The following is a 14,215-nucleotide window of genomic DNA, read 5'->3' as shown; positions in this document are numbered from 1 at the left end:
GGGGCGGCGACTGGAGGGTGGGAGGGGAGGCACCGGCTGGCGGGCGGGGGTGCAGGGACGGGGCAGGGGCTCCCGCCCGAGGCTCCTTGAAGCGCTTCCGACCGCGAAGCCGGGCGCGAGAAGCGAGCGAGCCCGAGAGCCAACAACGAGCGCGGAGAGGGCAGCGGGCTGAGCGGAGCCGCCGGGCAGAGCGGGCTCAGAGCCCGGGTCTCCGCCGCTCGGGACCCGGCTCGGCGGCGGCGGGGGCGGCGATGTTCCACTGCATCCCCCTGTGGCGGTGCAACCGTCATGTGGAGAGCATCGACAAGCGCCACTGCTCGCTGGTCTATGTCCCCGAGGAGATCTACCGCTATGCCCGGAGTCTGGAGGAGCTGCTGCTGGACGCCAACCAGCTCCGCGAGCTGCCCGAGGTAAGGGTCCGGCCTCACCTGCGCGCTCTGCTCTCGCCTGTTGTCCCTTCCGCTCTCTCGTCCCCTCTTCCACCTCCGGGTCCGGCGTGAAGGAACCGTCCCTCTTTTATGCATTCACCTGCTTCTTTCTCCCCGTGTCTCTTTACTTCCATCCTTTCCCAGTAAAAGTTCCTTTTCATTTTATTCAAAGTGACCGAATATTTTCCGCGTAGTCACTGGGGCTCGTGCTATTGGAGAAACGTTCTGGACTGTTAAGTAACTTAGATCCATGTCTAGGTACTGACACCTGGCACTTGTGCCCGGGCAGGTGAGAAGCCGGGTGATTCAGGCTGTTTCCATTTGGAAGCTACAGAGCACAGCCTCCCGCCCCCCTCCACTCCCCGCGGTCGTTCCCCCACTAAGGGCCGGGCGCGCTTCTCCTTTGGTCGAGGCTTGTCCCAGAGGACCTTGTGACCTGGGCAGCGCTCAAGCGGGCCGCACTATCTCGGCATCTTGGGAGGAATGTGCTCCGTGCTTTATCGCGGGTGGGCTTGGCCGGCTGGCCTGCAGTGGCTACGGGGGTGGACGCAGGATGGGGGTAGGGGAGAGCTGGGCCTGGAGCGCTGGGGGCAGGTGCCCAGATGCCGGCCGCCCGGGCCCTGCCTGCGTGGACCTGTTGCGTGGTGGGAGCTGCGGTGAACGTCAGCAGAGGCTCTGCCCGCGGGCCAGCCTTGCAGCCTCCTTTCCCGGAGCGGCCACAGTCGTCCTGCCGACTTTCTGTAGTTGCAGTGATGCGTTATCTCTTCAAAGTTGTTTATGTAAATTGATCACTCCACTGCCGCCGAACTTGTCAAGTGACATGTGCTGATGGTGCTTTGACCGAGAGTAGGGGGACAGCGAACTTCCTTCGAGCTTGTCTCGGGAACTTAGCTAGAGTAACCCTTCAGGGGGAAGGTGTCTCAAACCCAGGTGTGTGCAGGAAGTCAGTGTGCAATAATCCAAAGGTGTGCAGGAAGTAGGGAGACTGCTGGGAGTCGGGGATCGGACCTGTGTAAGGGCTGAGCGTTGGAACGCAAACATCTTGCTTGTCCTTTAGTTAACACAAGCCAAATCATTGTCACAGAAACACTAGTCAAGTGTTCTGGCTTGTTAGAATGACCTGATACGTTCTCCAGCGCTGATGGAGCATTTAAACAATCAGAACTGTGTGTTTTTCTCAATATTTTAAGTGGTGGTGTTCTTCTTGGATTAACTTTCCTGGGTTCCTGTGGAATGGATTGGGTGTTTACTCTGTGTAATCATAGAGATTATCCTCACTAGGACCTTTGCAAAGCCCCCCCAGGCTTTATTTAGCTTAGAAGCAGCAAAGCCATCAGGTTCCCTCAGGCTTTTATTATTCTGCAGGCATTTTCAAACACGTGATTTTTTTCTGGCCTTTCACATCATTAAAGATTTCACTTACCAGTCGTCAGCTCACTCACTGCTTTAAGTTGTGTAGTTTTAGGCAGTGATATCACCAGGAATATAGAATATGTAATTTAATACTTTTCAGGGGCTTCAGAATGACATTATTAAAGATGGAGTGAAAAGTTATTCACTAGAAATGATTCATTACTCTTTGTGGTATTTGTTTGTTTGTTTTCTTTTGTAGAACTGGAAGATTTCCTTTGACTGGATTGGCTTTTCACTCCCTTCTGCAGGGTTTGTGGGTTTTCCTGTAATGTTGGGGAATTCAGCTTGGCATGGGAAATTACATAATTTCCCATGCCAAGCCAAAATGTCAGGTTTTTCTGTGATCCTAAATGGAAACTTGTCAGAAGCTCAAAATATAGTCTGATGGCACTCTGTAAATACGGTAAATAAACAAGCTTTTCAAAGGTTAGAGGTGAGCTTGCTAATGGATTATTATTGCTCTAACAGCTCTTAAATTAGTATTACAGTTTTTAGGTTGTGTGAATTCTGCTTCTCCCTGACTTACTGTGTGTTTTGGTGCCTGGGTGTGTGCATGCCAAGCATGAGAACCACCGTGAAAACATAGATATCTGTTCCATCCCTTCCATTTTTTCCTTGGGCTATCTGTTGTCTCACCTCTGAGATCTGTATAACTTATTACCACTGCTCTCTGCTGCTCCTGCTCCAAACCCCTATCTCCTTACCTGCCACATCACAAGCGGGTCTCTTGTTGACAAGCCTCAAAGGTCCTTATTTTGGTGGCCATACCAGCTGTATGTTCTCCTCTCTATAATTTGTTTGGAAGCACAGCTTAAGGGGAAGCCCGTACTCCTTACCAGGGCAGCAAAGATATGCAGTCTTTCCAGGCTTCAGGGGTATAACAGCCACCTTCTTTCCACTGAAAGGCCTGCAACCTCTGGTTTGTGCCAGTATCTTCATTTTACAAATTCAGATTCAGGATTGAGGTGACTTTCTCAGGGTTATCCAGTGAGTTAGATGCAGTTGCTGGTGGGTGCTGTTCATCCAGATGTCAGCCAAATACAATTACTTTGGACACCTAGCAGTAATCTTCTATCCCGCTTCTCACACCCATCAAACCTTTATTTAGTCTCTCCTATTTTACGCATGTCATTATAACTTGGCCTTAGCCGAGCATTTATTGAGATTCCATTTTTGCAAGTTATTGGGAATATAGAGATTAAAGGAGGCATGATTCACAGCTTTGTGAGGAAGCAGATTATTTTAATCCAGATGTGGTTAGTGTGGGGTGGAAAGGGCACCACAGTTAAACTGCTCCTAAGCTATGGACTTGATGGTTACTTCGCTAATGTTTTAAGCCTTTGCATCAGATCCCTCATCTTCAGTTTGGTTCCAGTTGGGTGATAGTCTCACTATTCTTTATGCATCCACCGACTCCTCACCCACTACCCCCAGTTTGATCCCTTATGGCTCTGTGCTAACAAAGACAGTCTAGTTGTAACCTTCTTGAGATGTCCGTGTTTTTGCTTACCTATGTTTATTATTTGTTTGTTTGTTTATTTATTTTTGAGACGGAGTCTCACTCTTGTCGCCTGGGCTGGAGCGCAGTGGCGCGATCTCCACTCACCGCAAGCTCTGCCTTCCGGGTTCATGCCATTCTCCTACCTCAGCCTCCCAAGTAGCTGGGACTACAGGTGCCCGCCACCACACCTGGCTAATTTTTTAGTATTTTTAGTAGAGACAGGGTTTCACCGTGTTAGCCAGGATGGTCTCGATCTCCTGACCTCGTGATCTGCCCACCTCGGCCTCCCAAAGTGCTGGGATTACAGGCGTGAGCCACCGTGCCCGACCTTACCTTTGTTGAGCAGAGAATCTTACCCTGTGGCACCCGATAGGTCTTGCTCAATAAACAGTTATTTATCTGTTGAATGAATGTTGCCGAATCTTACAAAAATGTTCCTCCCTCTGCTTCTTTCTCTTCCCTTAAGCATATCACTGCTCTAACATCAATCCTTTTCTAATATAGTCAGAATATGCAAGTTGGAAGCAACTTCAGAAGAAAAGGTCATTCATAGGATGACACTGTTTTGTCTTACTTGCCCTACAGGAACCTTGGCTTCCCCTCTGTACTTCCTCAGCCTTTCACATGCCATTGGTTTTCTCCTCAGTGTGCACCAATTCTCAGATACCTTCAAATGCATGTGTTTTCCTGTAATCTCCAGCACCAATATAGCACTTCATGTAGTAGTAGGCAGCACGTATTTTAAATGAATATACTAAAGGCTTCACAGCTTTAAAAAATTGAATTTCACCTTGCCACAGAGTTCAGTTGATCTTTTGTTGATTGCCAGATGGCATTATCTCAAATACCTGCCCCCTACATCATTCTTTCTCATATTCTGCTTTATTTTTTCCTGTCCTTTAGAGCACATATCATTACCTAACTCCAGACCATATACTTGCTTTCTTGTTCTTTGTCTCTCTCCCTAACTAAAACATAAGCTCCATGAGTGCAGAGGTCTTCACGGCTGGACCTAGGACAGTATTTAGTACATAGTGGGCACAAAGATGCATCGATGAGTCCTAACATGGGTAGGTGGGCCCTGTTTCTTAGCCATTGTAATTCACCTTCATATGGTCAGACTTTTCTACACCAATCTAGTGACACTATTGTTGACACAAAGTCTTCTTTCAGAATCCAGTGTCCTTGTCTTGCCGGTCTTTGTTTTCCATCTCTTCTGTACTGGACACCTTTGATTGCCTTATCTTCGAAAGAATCTTCATGCACTGTAAACATACTTTCTATGAATATGACTTCAAGTTTAGTATCTCCAGCTGTGATCTGTTAAGGGAATATCCATCTCCACTTGTGGTAAGTCCCTTTTGCCTTAAACCAACCATGTTTTAATTTAGGTCTCATATTCCAAACTGACTGCTTTTCCCAGAAGTTCCATTTCTAGGGGGCAGGGCACCTATTCTTTGCATCTCAAAGGTCCAAGGACTTACCTCTGATCCTTTCTTCTCTGAATTTTGTTGCCAAGTCCTGCCATTTCTTTTTTCAAAATGCCACCTTTTCTCTCTCAGTCCCTCACTCCCATCTGGTTGGCTTCATCTGGATTTATATTGTCCATTGCTGGTTGTCTTCTGCCGAGGTTCTTTAGGGCTTGTCTTGAAAGGGCAGAGAGCAGAGGTGCTGGATTCAGAGCATTCAAAATGCTGCCCCAACACTTGGAGACTCTGTTCAAGCCTCTGTTTCCTTAGGTGTTCCCTACTTTATAGGGTTATAGAGTTATTAAAGAATATGCGTGAAGCACTGAAAGTGTCAGCACAGAGTTAGATCTCAGATGTCTAACATCTTTCTGGATACTGTGGCAAGATCCATTTATTTAAAAATAAAGTTTCTCTTTTTCTTTTTTTTGAGACAAAGTCTCTATGTCACCCAGGCTTGAGTGCAGTGGCACGATCTCAGCTCACTGCAACCTCTGCCTCCTGGGTTCAAGCAATTCTCCTGCCTCAGCCTCTCGAGTAACTGGGATTACAGGCGCACGCCACCACACCCAGCTAATTTTTATATTTTTAGTAGAGATGGGGTTTCACCGTGTTGGGAAGACTGGTCTTGAACTCCTGACCTCAAGTGATCTGCCCGCCTCCGTCTCCTAAGGTTCTGGGGTTACAGGCGTGAGTCACCATGCCTGGCCAAAATAATGTTTCTTAAACTGGAGTTTGAAGACGTTTTCCTGGCAGTTATTTTTTAAAACCAGAATTTCATTTTTAATATTCTTTTCAATAATACTTTTCTTTTTTTTTTAGACAGAATCTCACTCTGTCGCCCAGGCTGGAGTGTAGTGACACAGTCTTGTCGCTACAACCTCTACCTCCTTGGATCAAGCCATTCTCCTGTCTCAGCCCCCCGAGTAGCTGGGATTACAGGCGTGTGCCCCCACACCTGGCTAATTTTTGTGTTTTTAGTAGAGATGGGGTTTCACTATGTTCACTGGTCTCAAACTCCTGACCTCAAATTATCTGCCCGCCTCCGCCTCCCAAAGTGCTGGGATTACAGGTGTGAGCCACTGTGCCTGGCCAATAATACATTTTTTAAAAAATCACAGATTCTGTGACATCTTGATGACCTTATAAATGAACAGTGCCAAAAGACTTTATTGACTGTGTTTGAGCCTTCCTTTAATTGTCTCTAGCTAATGGGGGAAGAAGAGATGTGAGTTTATTGCAGAAATGATTTGTTGGTGTCAGAAGATGGCTGGAAGTTGTATGAACAAAGGTTTCATATCAATTTGTTAGACAGAAGTGTTGGGTAGCTGAAGGGGTCACAGCGCACATTGGTGTCAGTAAGCAGAATGTGGATGCAGGCTACCTGCTCCATGCCGCTGTTTTATTTAATACATTGCAAGCAGCCATACAGTGTCTGCAAAATTGCATCACTGTTATCTGTCATGTTAAATTAATGTTGAGCTTTCTTTTATGTGTTTTTACCAGATTTAAAAATTATTTACCTTATAGTTGTATAAGAACTAAAGCATAGAGAAGACATAACCTAGTTTTATGTTTGGACATACTTCAATAACATTATAATAAATGTAATTTAAGTGAATGCTTAGGGGAAAGGGGATCCAAAGGAATATTTCCCCTTTATAGTGCTGATCTATACATTTCTCAAGTTAGGGAAACAATTCTCATTTCTCAGATACCCTGTTACCATCACACAATTTAGCATTTAATTATTTTCTGTGTTAGTCCCCCACCCCCCACCCCACACCTCTCCTCACCTCTCATACTTAAAAGTGAGAAAACTGAGACCTAGAGAAGTTGTCATTTGTCTGGGGTTAGTGGAGATTAGAGTCTCTGGTTAAGAAATGTTTAGTGAGTATCTGTGACATATTAGTAATAATTATAATGGGTTAGTGGGGATTAGAGTCTCTTCAATTAAGAAACATTTAGTGAGTTTCTGTGATGTATTAATAATAATTATAATTGTCACTGCTTATTGAGGTTTAACTGAGTTTTAAGCATTGTATTAAGTGCTCTACATAAATAATTTCTCTAAAATGGAATAACAGTCCACTGTTACAATTTCAGCTTGGCAAATGCAGAAACTGAATCGTAAAAACCTTATTTAAAAGGCTTAAGGGCCTTGGTTAAGGTTAGTTCTGGAGCAAGCATGAAACTCCTGCAACATGTGTGCATTTACTGGTATGCCGTACTGCCCGCCTGGGAGCAAGGAGGCATGGCGGTGTGAAGAGCCTCTGCAGAATGCCATGACAGATAATGAGATGAACTGTGCCTGTAGGCAGAGGAGCCTCAGGGAAGGTGTCTAAGCAGAGGTGAAGTATGGAAAGATCTTTGTTTTTAGAAAGATCATTCTGGGTCAGAGGAGAGAGTAGAGTCCGGGAGAGCAGGCAGGGGCCGGTTGCAGTGGTTTAGGCCGGAGGAAAAGATAGAGTACTGGTGGGATGCTCTGGGACATGGCATCATTAAAGTTTTTGCTGCTAGGAGCCTCTCCCTTCCGGTCTGGTGTTCTTTCTACTATGCCGCCTTGTGTTGTGCTTCATAAATTTGTGGGACGCCAAATACAAAGCATTGTCCTCCTTTCCGTGGACATATTTTCCTTGATTGTGGGGTACCCTTGTGTTCAACTTGTAAGATGCTCACTAAAACCTGGCAAGTTTTGTAGTAGGCGTTGGCTTGGGAGGAAGATGGACAGCCAGATGTGTTATGGGTAGGAAGAGTTTGCTTATTTTTGGTTTTGTTTAGATGAATGGGATCATTAAATTTATAAAAATGTACCAGCAGTGACCCTGGTAACCCTGTGGGTTCTAGTTTTCTGAGTAATATGAATGTATATTTATGTTTGTTCTATACTATGAATTTTAGTTTCATCGTCCTGTGCTGGAGTAGAGGATGCTTTCAAAGACAAATACTTGGAGAATATTTATTATTCTAGAGTAACTTGAAACTCATTGCTTGTATATCTTTTTAAAAAGTAGCTGAAGTCCTTGAGAAAAACAAACCATTTGGTTAATGAAACTTTATGAGAGTTGACAAAGATTGAGTCATGCTTTTAGTATGGTAAAACAGCAAAATGAGCCTGCTTCCACAATCCCAGTTCCCTTTTCCTGGGGCTCCCAGCGGAAAGGGAGCACTTTGACTCCACATCACAGGCTTCCAGTGAATTTCCCCTGTTGCCAGAATTTTGCATCTTTTGTACTGTAACAAACAGGTACTTGGGATTTCTTTAAAATGGACCGTTTACCACAGACTTGAGATTTTAGGGGTGAGCCACTGTTGAGATTTACACAAGAGTGTCAGAAATAGCAGTGTAAACATTTCTTTGTGATGATGGCAGATCCCAAACATGGTCTTGTTGTGCCATGGAATGAGGTGTTGCGTTCTTTTTGGGTGAGGATCCAGTGAGTGCTGCAGGCTTTTCACTGTGCTCACTGAAGTCTAGGGCAAGTTCACCTATTTTAGGACTCTACTCAGAACGCAGAGCTGGAAATGTTTGCCCTCTGCTTCATAAGATAGTTATGAGGGGTGATGAGACCATGGGCCAGATCTTCATAAATGCATAGGAGAAACTTCTGAATGTCCATTAACTTTCTCTTGGGTATGATTTAGTGGACAGGAATGGTAATTTACTATTGCATGTGGTATTTTAGAACATCTAATAGGGTGTGTGTGTGTGTGTGTGTGTGTGTGTAGTGTAAAATAGTTTGGACTCCTAAAATAAGATGTAATATTTAAAATTTTTCCCTCCTCATTATTTTGATCTAGACTATAATGTTTAGATTTCAGGGAAGTTGACTCAGTTGGAAGAAATTTGGTGTTTTTGTTTCTAAAAACCCCAAGGAATGGATTTGCCATGTGGTGAGTGGAAGGTGGTGTTACACCTAATTACAGCATGTTCCAGACTGACTCCTTGATTGTGTGGCTGAATGGAGAGGACTCTGTCCATCTGGCCACCACGGGCACCTTTCTTTCCGCAGTCTACCCCCACTTCTTGGGAAGAGATAATCAGGAGCCTGTCCACTGGCTTGTGGTGAGAACCAGGTGCCTGAGTCAAACGAGCTGTTGTGAGGGCCAGAAAGTGGCTTCAAACCTCTCAGGATGTAACATGGGCTCTGACTGCTTGACTTAATCTGGAATATGCTGAATAAATGCCTTTGAGGCTCATGTTGTTAGTGCAGATGACCTTGACTATGGTGTTGTCTTGTGTTTATCTTATTATGAGAATAGTATGTGTTGGATGATTAAAATAATTCAAAGAACAAAAAGAAGAGTCACTTGATTTCCTTGAAATGATATCATCCATTAACAATTTGATTTTATTAAAATTTTTTATTTTATTTTTAATTGACAAATAATTGTATACATGTATGTGGTGTAACATGTTTTGATACATGTATACATTGTGGAGTGATCAAATCAATCTACTTAACATACCCATCACCTCACATATTTATTATTTGTGGTGAAGACATTTAAAATTACCTTTGTTTTTAGAATGTATTCTTATGGATTGTTTTCTTCTTCATACATCACCATGTATTTGTTGTTATTAAAACAAAAATAGGACTCCCACTATATAAATTGTTTTGCTGCTTGTTCTTTTTATTTAACACCTTATCTTGGACATTTTTCATACCTATATATATATATAGAAGTGTTACTGCATTATTGCGAGTGCTATAGTATTCCATTGTATTGGATATAGCACTGTTATTTATTTTTTAACCCTTCTCCTATTACTGGATATTTAAATAGTTTCTAATTCTTTGCAATGGTGAGCCATGCTGGATTTAAAGTTCTTATATGTATTACTTTGTATACCTGTGCAAATGTTTCTTTAAGATACATTTCAAGAAGCATAATTGCTGGATCAATGGATATGTACTTTACAAAATATTGCTAGATTTTCATTTTTTTAGTCAGAGTTGGATGGAGGCCTAGAGATTATACAAATCTAACCTGTCATTTTGCATCTAAAAAGCTAAAGTATAGAGAGGTAAAATGATGTATTAAAGGAGAATAAAGATATGGGCTACACATTCCTGATTCTTGACACTGAAGTCCTGTGATCCTTGTGAGATCTTGAAAAATGGCCCTAGAGGCTGTCTTTTTTTTTTTCTTCTTTTTATCTCTGGGCCCATTGTTCTTGACTGCAGTTCTTTTCCATAGGTCTAGAAAAGGCCTTAGGTAGGCTTTAGTCAGTTGAGCAGGTATTTATGCCAGATCTTTGGAAGACTAACATCTAATACTTGCCACATGAATGTGCATGCCAAGAGTTGCTGTGGGCCCTTGTCAGAGGCTTGTTGCATTTGAGGTGTAGGAAAGCAGGACTCCGGCTTTCACTGCTGCAGGGCTTAGACAGGCTGGGGAGGGAGGAGGGCATTGCAGACAGGCAGCTTTTGTAAGGTGATATATGCTGTGTTTGGAGCATAGATTCTTACTGTGGGTTGACTTGGTTCTCTTTCTGGAGCGAGAGGGCAGGGTGGTATGCAGGATGTTTGGGGACACAAAGCTTGGTCATTAACTTGTGATGACTGCATGGATCAGCACCCCCACCTCAGTCTCTTCTACTGAAGTCTCCATTCAGGCCAGATCCTCTTACTTGAAGATGAAATATGCATAGTTGTTAGGAGATTGTCCTGTTCATGGTGACCCCTTGGATAGGTAACTTGTCTCTCATTGTACTTCAGTTTACTCATCTGTAGAAAGAAGGTAATAATAGTCCCTACCTTATGAAGTTGTATGAAAATTAAATGTGCTACTCTGTAGACAGTCCTGAGAACACTATCTGGGAGATAGAAAGTACTCAGTACAGTTTGATCATTGTTATCAATGCTGACTTTTGTGGTAGAGGCCCACACTCCTTCATTTGTCCTTCCTTCAAATCCTGTCTCAATACTTGGTCAGAGTGATCTTTCTAGGACACAAATGCGACAGTGATTGCCTGCAATGGTGGCTTCCCCGCACCTGCAGGGTACAGTTTGGCGGCATTCTGCACTCCGCCTACTCCTGCCATCTTACCTCCCCTCAGCCTTGTGTTTCAGCCCCAGTTAGCTGCCCTTAGTTGCTGACGTATTGTTTCATGTTCTTAGTCTTCATTTTTTGTCGTTCTGCCTATGGTGAAGTACTCTTCTCACTTCTTTGCCTGTCTCACTGCTCGTCATCCAACTGGACAGAGCTCCGGAGCTAACATTCCTCCAGGAAGCCCTCCCATCTCCTCTGTGGTCTCTGGAGACACTTCTGACTTTATTGTTGCATCTTTGTAATTATCTCTGTCCCTCATCAAAGCGAGTTTCTTAAAGCAACACATCTTTTCTTTGCATTCCTGCTGCTTAATAGGGTGGTTGGTGCAGAGCAGGCATTGAATACATATTTGAAGGGCATCTTGGGGAAAGTTTTCAGCCCTTTTGAGGAGCGGATTTAGTAATGGCTTTGAACCAGACTTGTGAGGGAGAGCTTGAACATGACACCAAGAAGAGCCGGGCTGTCTGTAGTCCTTGTGTGTATGGGTGGCACCATGATGGAGCAGAAACAGCACTGGCCTGGGTATCAGCCCTGGGTTCTTGTCCTGGTCCTGTCCAACACTAGCATTGTGACCTTGGGCGGATCATGTACTCTCTTGAGCCTCAGTTTCCTTACCTGAGTGGTGTCAACAAAGTCCCTCTGTGTGTTGACCCTCTCTGATGCTAATTTTATGACTTGAGGTCCCAGAGTGAACCTTTGACGAGTGGTGCTGCAGTTGTACACATACTCTGTGAGGTTGCTTCATGAGGTTTAGTAGAACCACAAATCTAGGCTTAATCATTATAATCAAGGATTTGATAATAAGGAAAAGCTGTTCCAAACACTTACCCTCCTGTGGTCAGTTGTTGATTCCCAGAACCAATTAAGGAAAAAAGATCAGCAGATTTTCTTTGGTTAAAACACTCACACTCCCTCACCCCCAGCAACCTTTGAACACTGAAGTTTTTCTCTTTTGTCAGTTGCATTTTCCCAGCTTTTCGAAATGAGACAAAATGGGTGAATTTGGCTGGGATCTTTTTTGTGTCCTTATTAAATGAACTCAAGCAATTCAGAGGGGGTTGTTTGAAACTTCCCTTTGTGTTGACTTGAGTACCTGAGAGATTGTATTTTGGGAAACTTAGTTTGGGGGTTGACCATTATAAACATCGATGGGTCAGTGTCAGATTGAAGTGGCTTTGCAAGGAGTAAGTTAGGATCAAAGGCTACAGCTCTCCAGTCTCCTCCTGAATAGCTGGCTTCTCTGATGGGATGTTGGTATCAGGCTTCAGAGACATCTTGATTCAGGAATGGGGACTAGGGATGGGTCTCTGCTGGATCCTGACAGTTTCTCCCTGCTTCCCTCATTCACTCCACATCCTGTTGAGCACTGGCTGTGCTTCAGGCATTGTTCCATCTAGAAAGGCAAATAAATCTCTGTCCTTATGGAGCTTCCATTCTAGGTAAGGATAGAAAACAGATAAGAAAATATGAATTTCAGATAGTTACAAAAGCTGTAAAGAAAACAAAACAGAGAAGCCGGGCACAGTGGCTCACTCCTGTAATCCCAGCACTTTGGAAGGCTGAGGCGGGCGGATCACCTGAGGTTGGGAGTTCGAGACCAGCCTGACCAACATGGAGAAAACCCGTCTCTACTAAAAATACAAAATTAGCCAGGTGTGGTGGTGCACGACTGTAATTCCAGCTACTCGGGAGGGTGAGGCAGGAGAATCACTTGAACCTGGGAGATGGAGGTTGCCATGAGCCGAGATCATACCATTGTACTCCAGTCTGGGCAACAAGAGTGAAACTCTGTGTCAAAACAAACAAAAAACCAAAAAATAAAAATAAAAAATAAAATGAAGACCCCAAAAAACAAGGAAGTGCTATAGAGAGTGTTGCAAATGGAGATTTCTATTTAAGGCCTCTCCAAGGAAGTGACATTTGCACCAGTGGAGTGGGGCAGCCATGTAAATATGGCAGAGCTTCCTGCAAAGGTTTACAGATGAGCTTGGTGAGTTTATGGGCAGAAAGAAGGCTAGTGCGGCTGGAGCCCTTGGCATGAGCAGTCCGAAATCCAGGTGAGGATATTGGCGGGGCCTGGAGGGCCTGGCGAAGAGATTGGATGGATTTTCATCAGTGAAGTGTGGCAGATCATAAGCCTATAAGATACCTGATTTATGTTAGAGAGTTCACTTTGCCTGCTGATTAGAGATTAGATGATAGGAAGAGAAGAAGCAGGGAGACTGGGAGAGGGGGCTTTTATTGAGAGGTTCTAGTGAAGTGCTGCTGGTGACTTTGACTGTAGTGGTAGCAGTAAATACTGAGATAGCTTGGGGGTAAAGTGGACAGTACCTGCAGGATGTAGATTTTTGGTTTTATTGATGGGGAGTGGGCAGCAGAATTATTTATTGATTTAGGGAGCACTGGAAAAGGGAACTGCTGTATAGGAACTGTAAAGTACTTGAGTCATGGCAGAAGTTTTTATGAGACCTAGAATTTAGGAGAGGAAACCTGCGTAATTGATAATTATAATAATGATAGCATTTTATGAGCAGTGTGCCTCAGTCTGCTCTAAGCACTTCCCGTGATTAACTCATTTAATCCTTACAACCATAGCTATATTTCACATAAACTGGTTTATTTTACAGATGAGGATACTGGGACACGGAGAGGGTAAATAACTTGCCAAGGCCACGCGGCTGCTAAGTAGCAGAGTAGCAGAGCTGTGATTTGAAGTGATGCAGTCTAGCTCCAGAGCCAGTGTTCCTTATCACTGGACCTTCCTGCCTCAAGGTCAGACATGGGGAGACAGTGTTGTCTGCACCAAAAGCCACCTGATGAACCATAAGTTGCATCTGTTCTGTGAAGGGGAACAGAGAGACCCCCATGACCCCTGCCTGAGTGACAGAATGAGACCTTGTCTCAAAAACAAATCAATAAAAAGAAAAGAAAAAGAGCACTGAGCCTAAATATCATTTAAAGAAAGGGGTCACTAAATATTAATGAGCTCATTCAAGCATAATCTTTCAAAGATTAGTGACATCCATTCTTTGGTGCTGGATTTCTTACGTTCGGGACATAACTCACAGCTGAATCCTTATATACATACTTGAAGTCAAAGCACATCCGTCTCGGAAAACAATAGGAAGCTCACTGAACAGCGGTGAGCATTTGTTTTCTCATAGCAACTCCCATGGTAAGTCTGCTCATAATTATTCAGCTGTTATATACTATTTTTTCCTGTTCTCAAAGCATATCAAGTGATTAGCTTATGAGGAAATCATTAGTCTTGACTGTAAAGGTCAGTATTTTAAAGAGGCTCTAATGTGCTTTCTGGAACTATACATATTTCCGTTACAAATGGATGC

The 14,215-nt window shown here is 43.9% G+C and overlaps 1 protein-coding gene across 2 annotated transcripts in view; it reads left to right on the top strand.

Moving 5' to 3' along the window:
* Window positions 1-67: 67 nt before the first annotated feature.
* LOC105490836 (leucine rich repeat containing 1) overlaps window positions 68-14,215 on the top strand; it is a 129,585-nt gene continuing 115,437 nt past the window's right edge. The window contains exon 1 of one of the 2 annotated variants that reach the window (XM_011756789.3): window positions 68-410. In XM_011756789.3, coding sequence (XP_011755091.1) covers window positions 252-410 — 159 coding nt within the window. In that variant the 5' untranslated portion in view covers window positions 68-251. Of the gene's footprint in view, window positions 411-606; window positions 718-14,215 lie in introns of those variants that run through there. The other variant, XM_011756790.2, reaches the window with a different exon arrangement.

The sequence above is a fragment of the Macaca nemestrina genome, chromosome 5, assembly GCF_043159975.1.
Source record: "Macaca nemestrina isolate mMacNem1 chromosome 5, mMacNem.hap1, whole genome shotgun sequence".
Taxonomy (NCBI): Eukaryota; Metazoa; Chordata; class Mammalia; order Primates; family Cercopithecidae; genus Macaca; species Macaca nemestrina.
The sequence above is the reverse complement of the archived record's forward strand: the minus strand, read 5'-3'. Positions and strand labels throughout refer to the sequence as shown.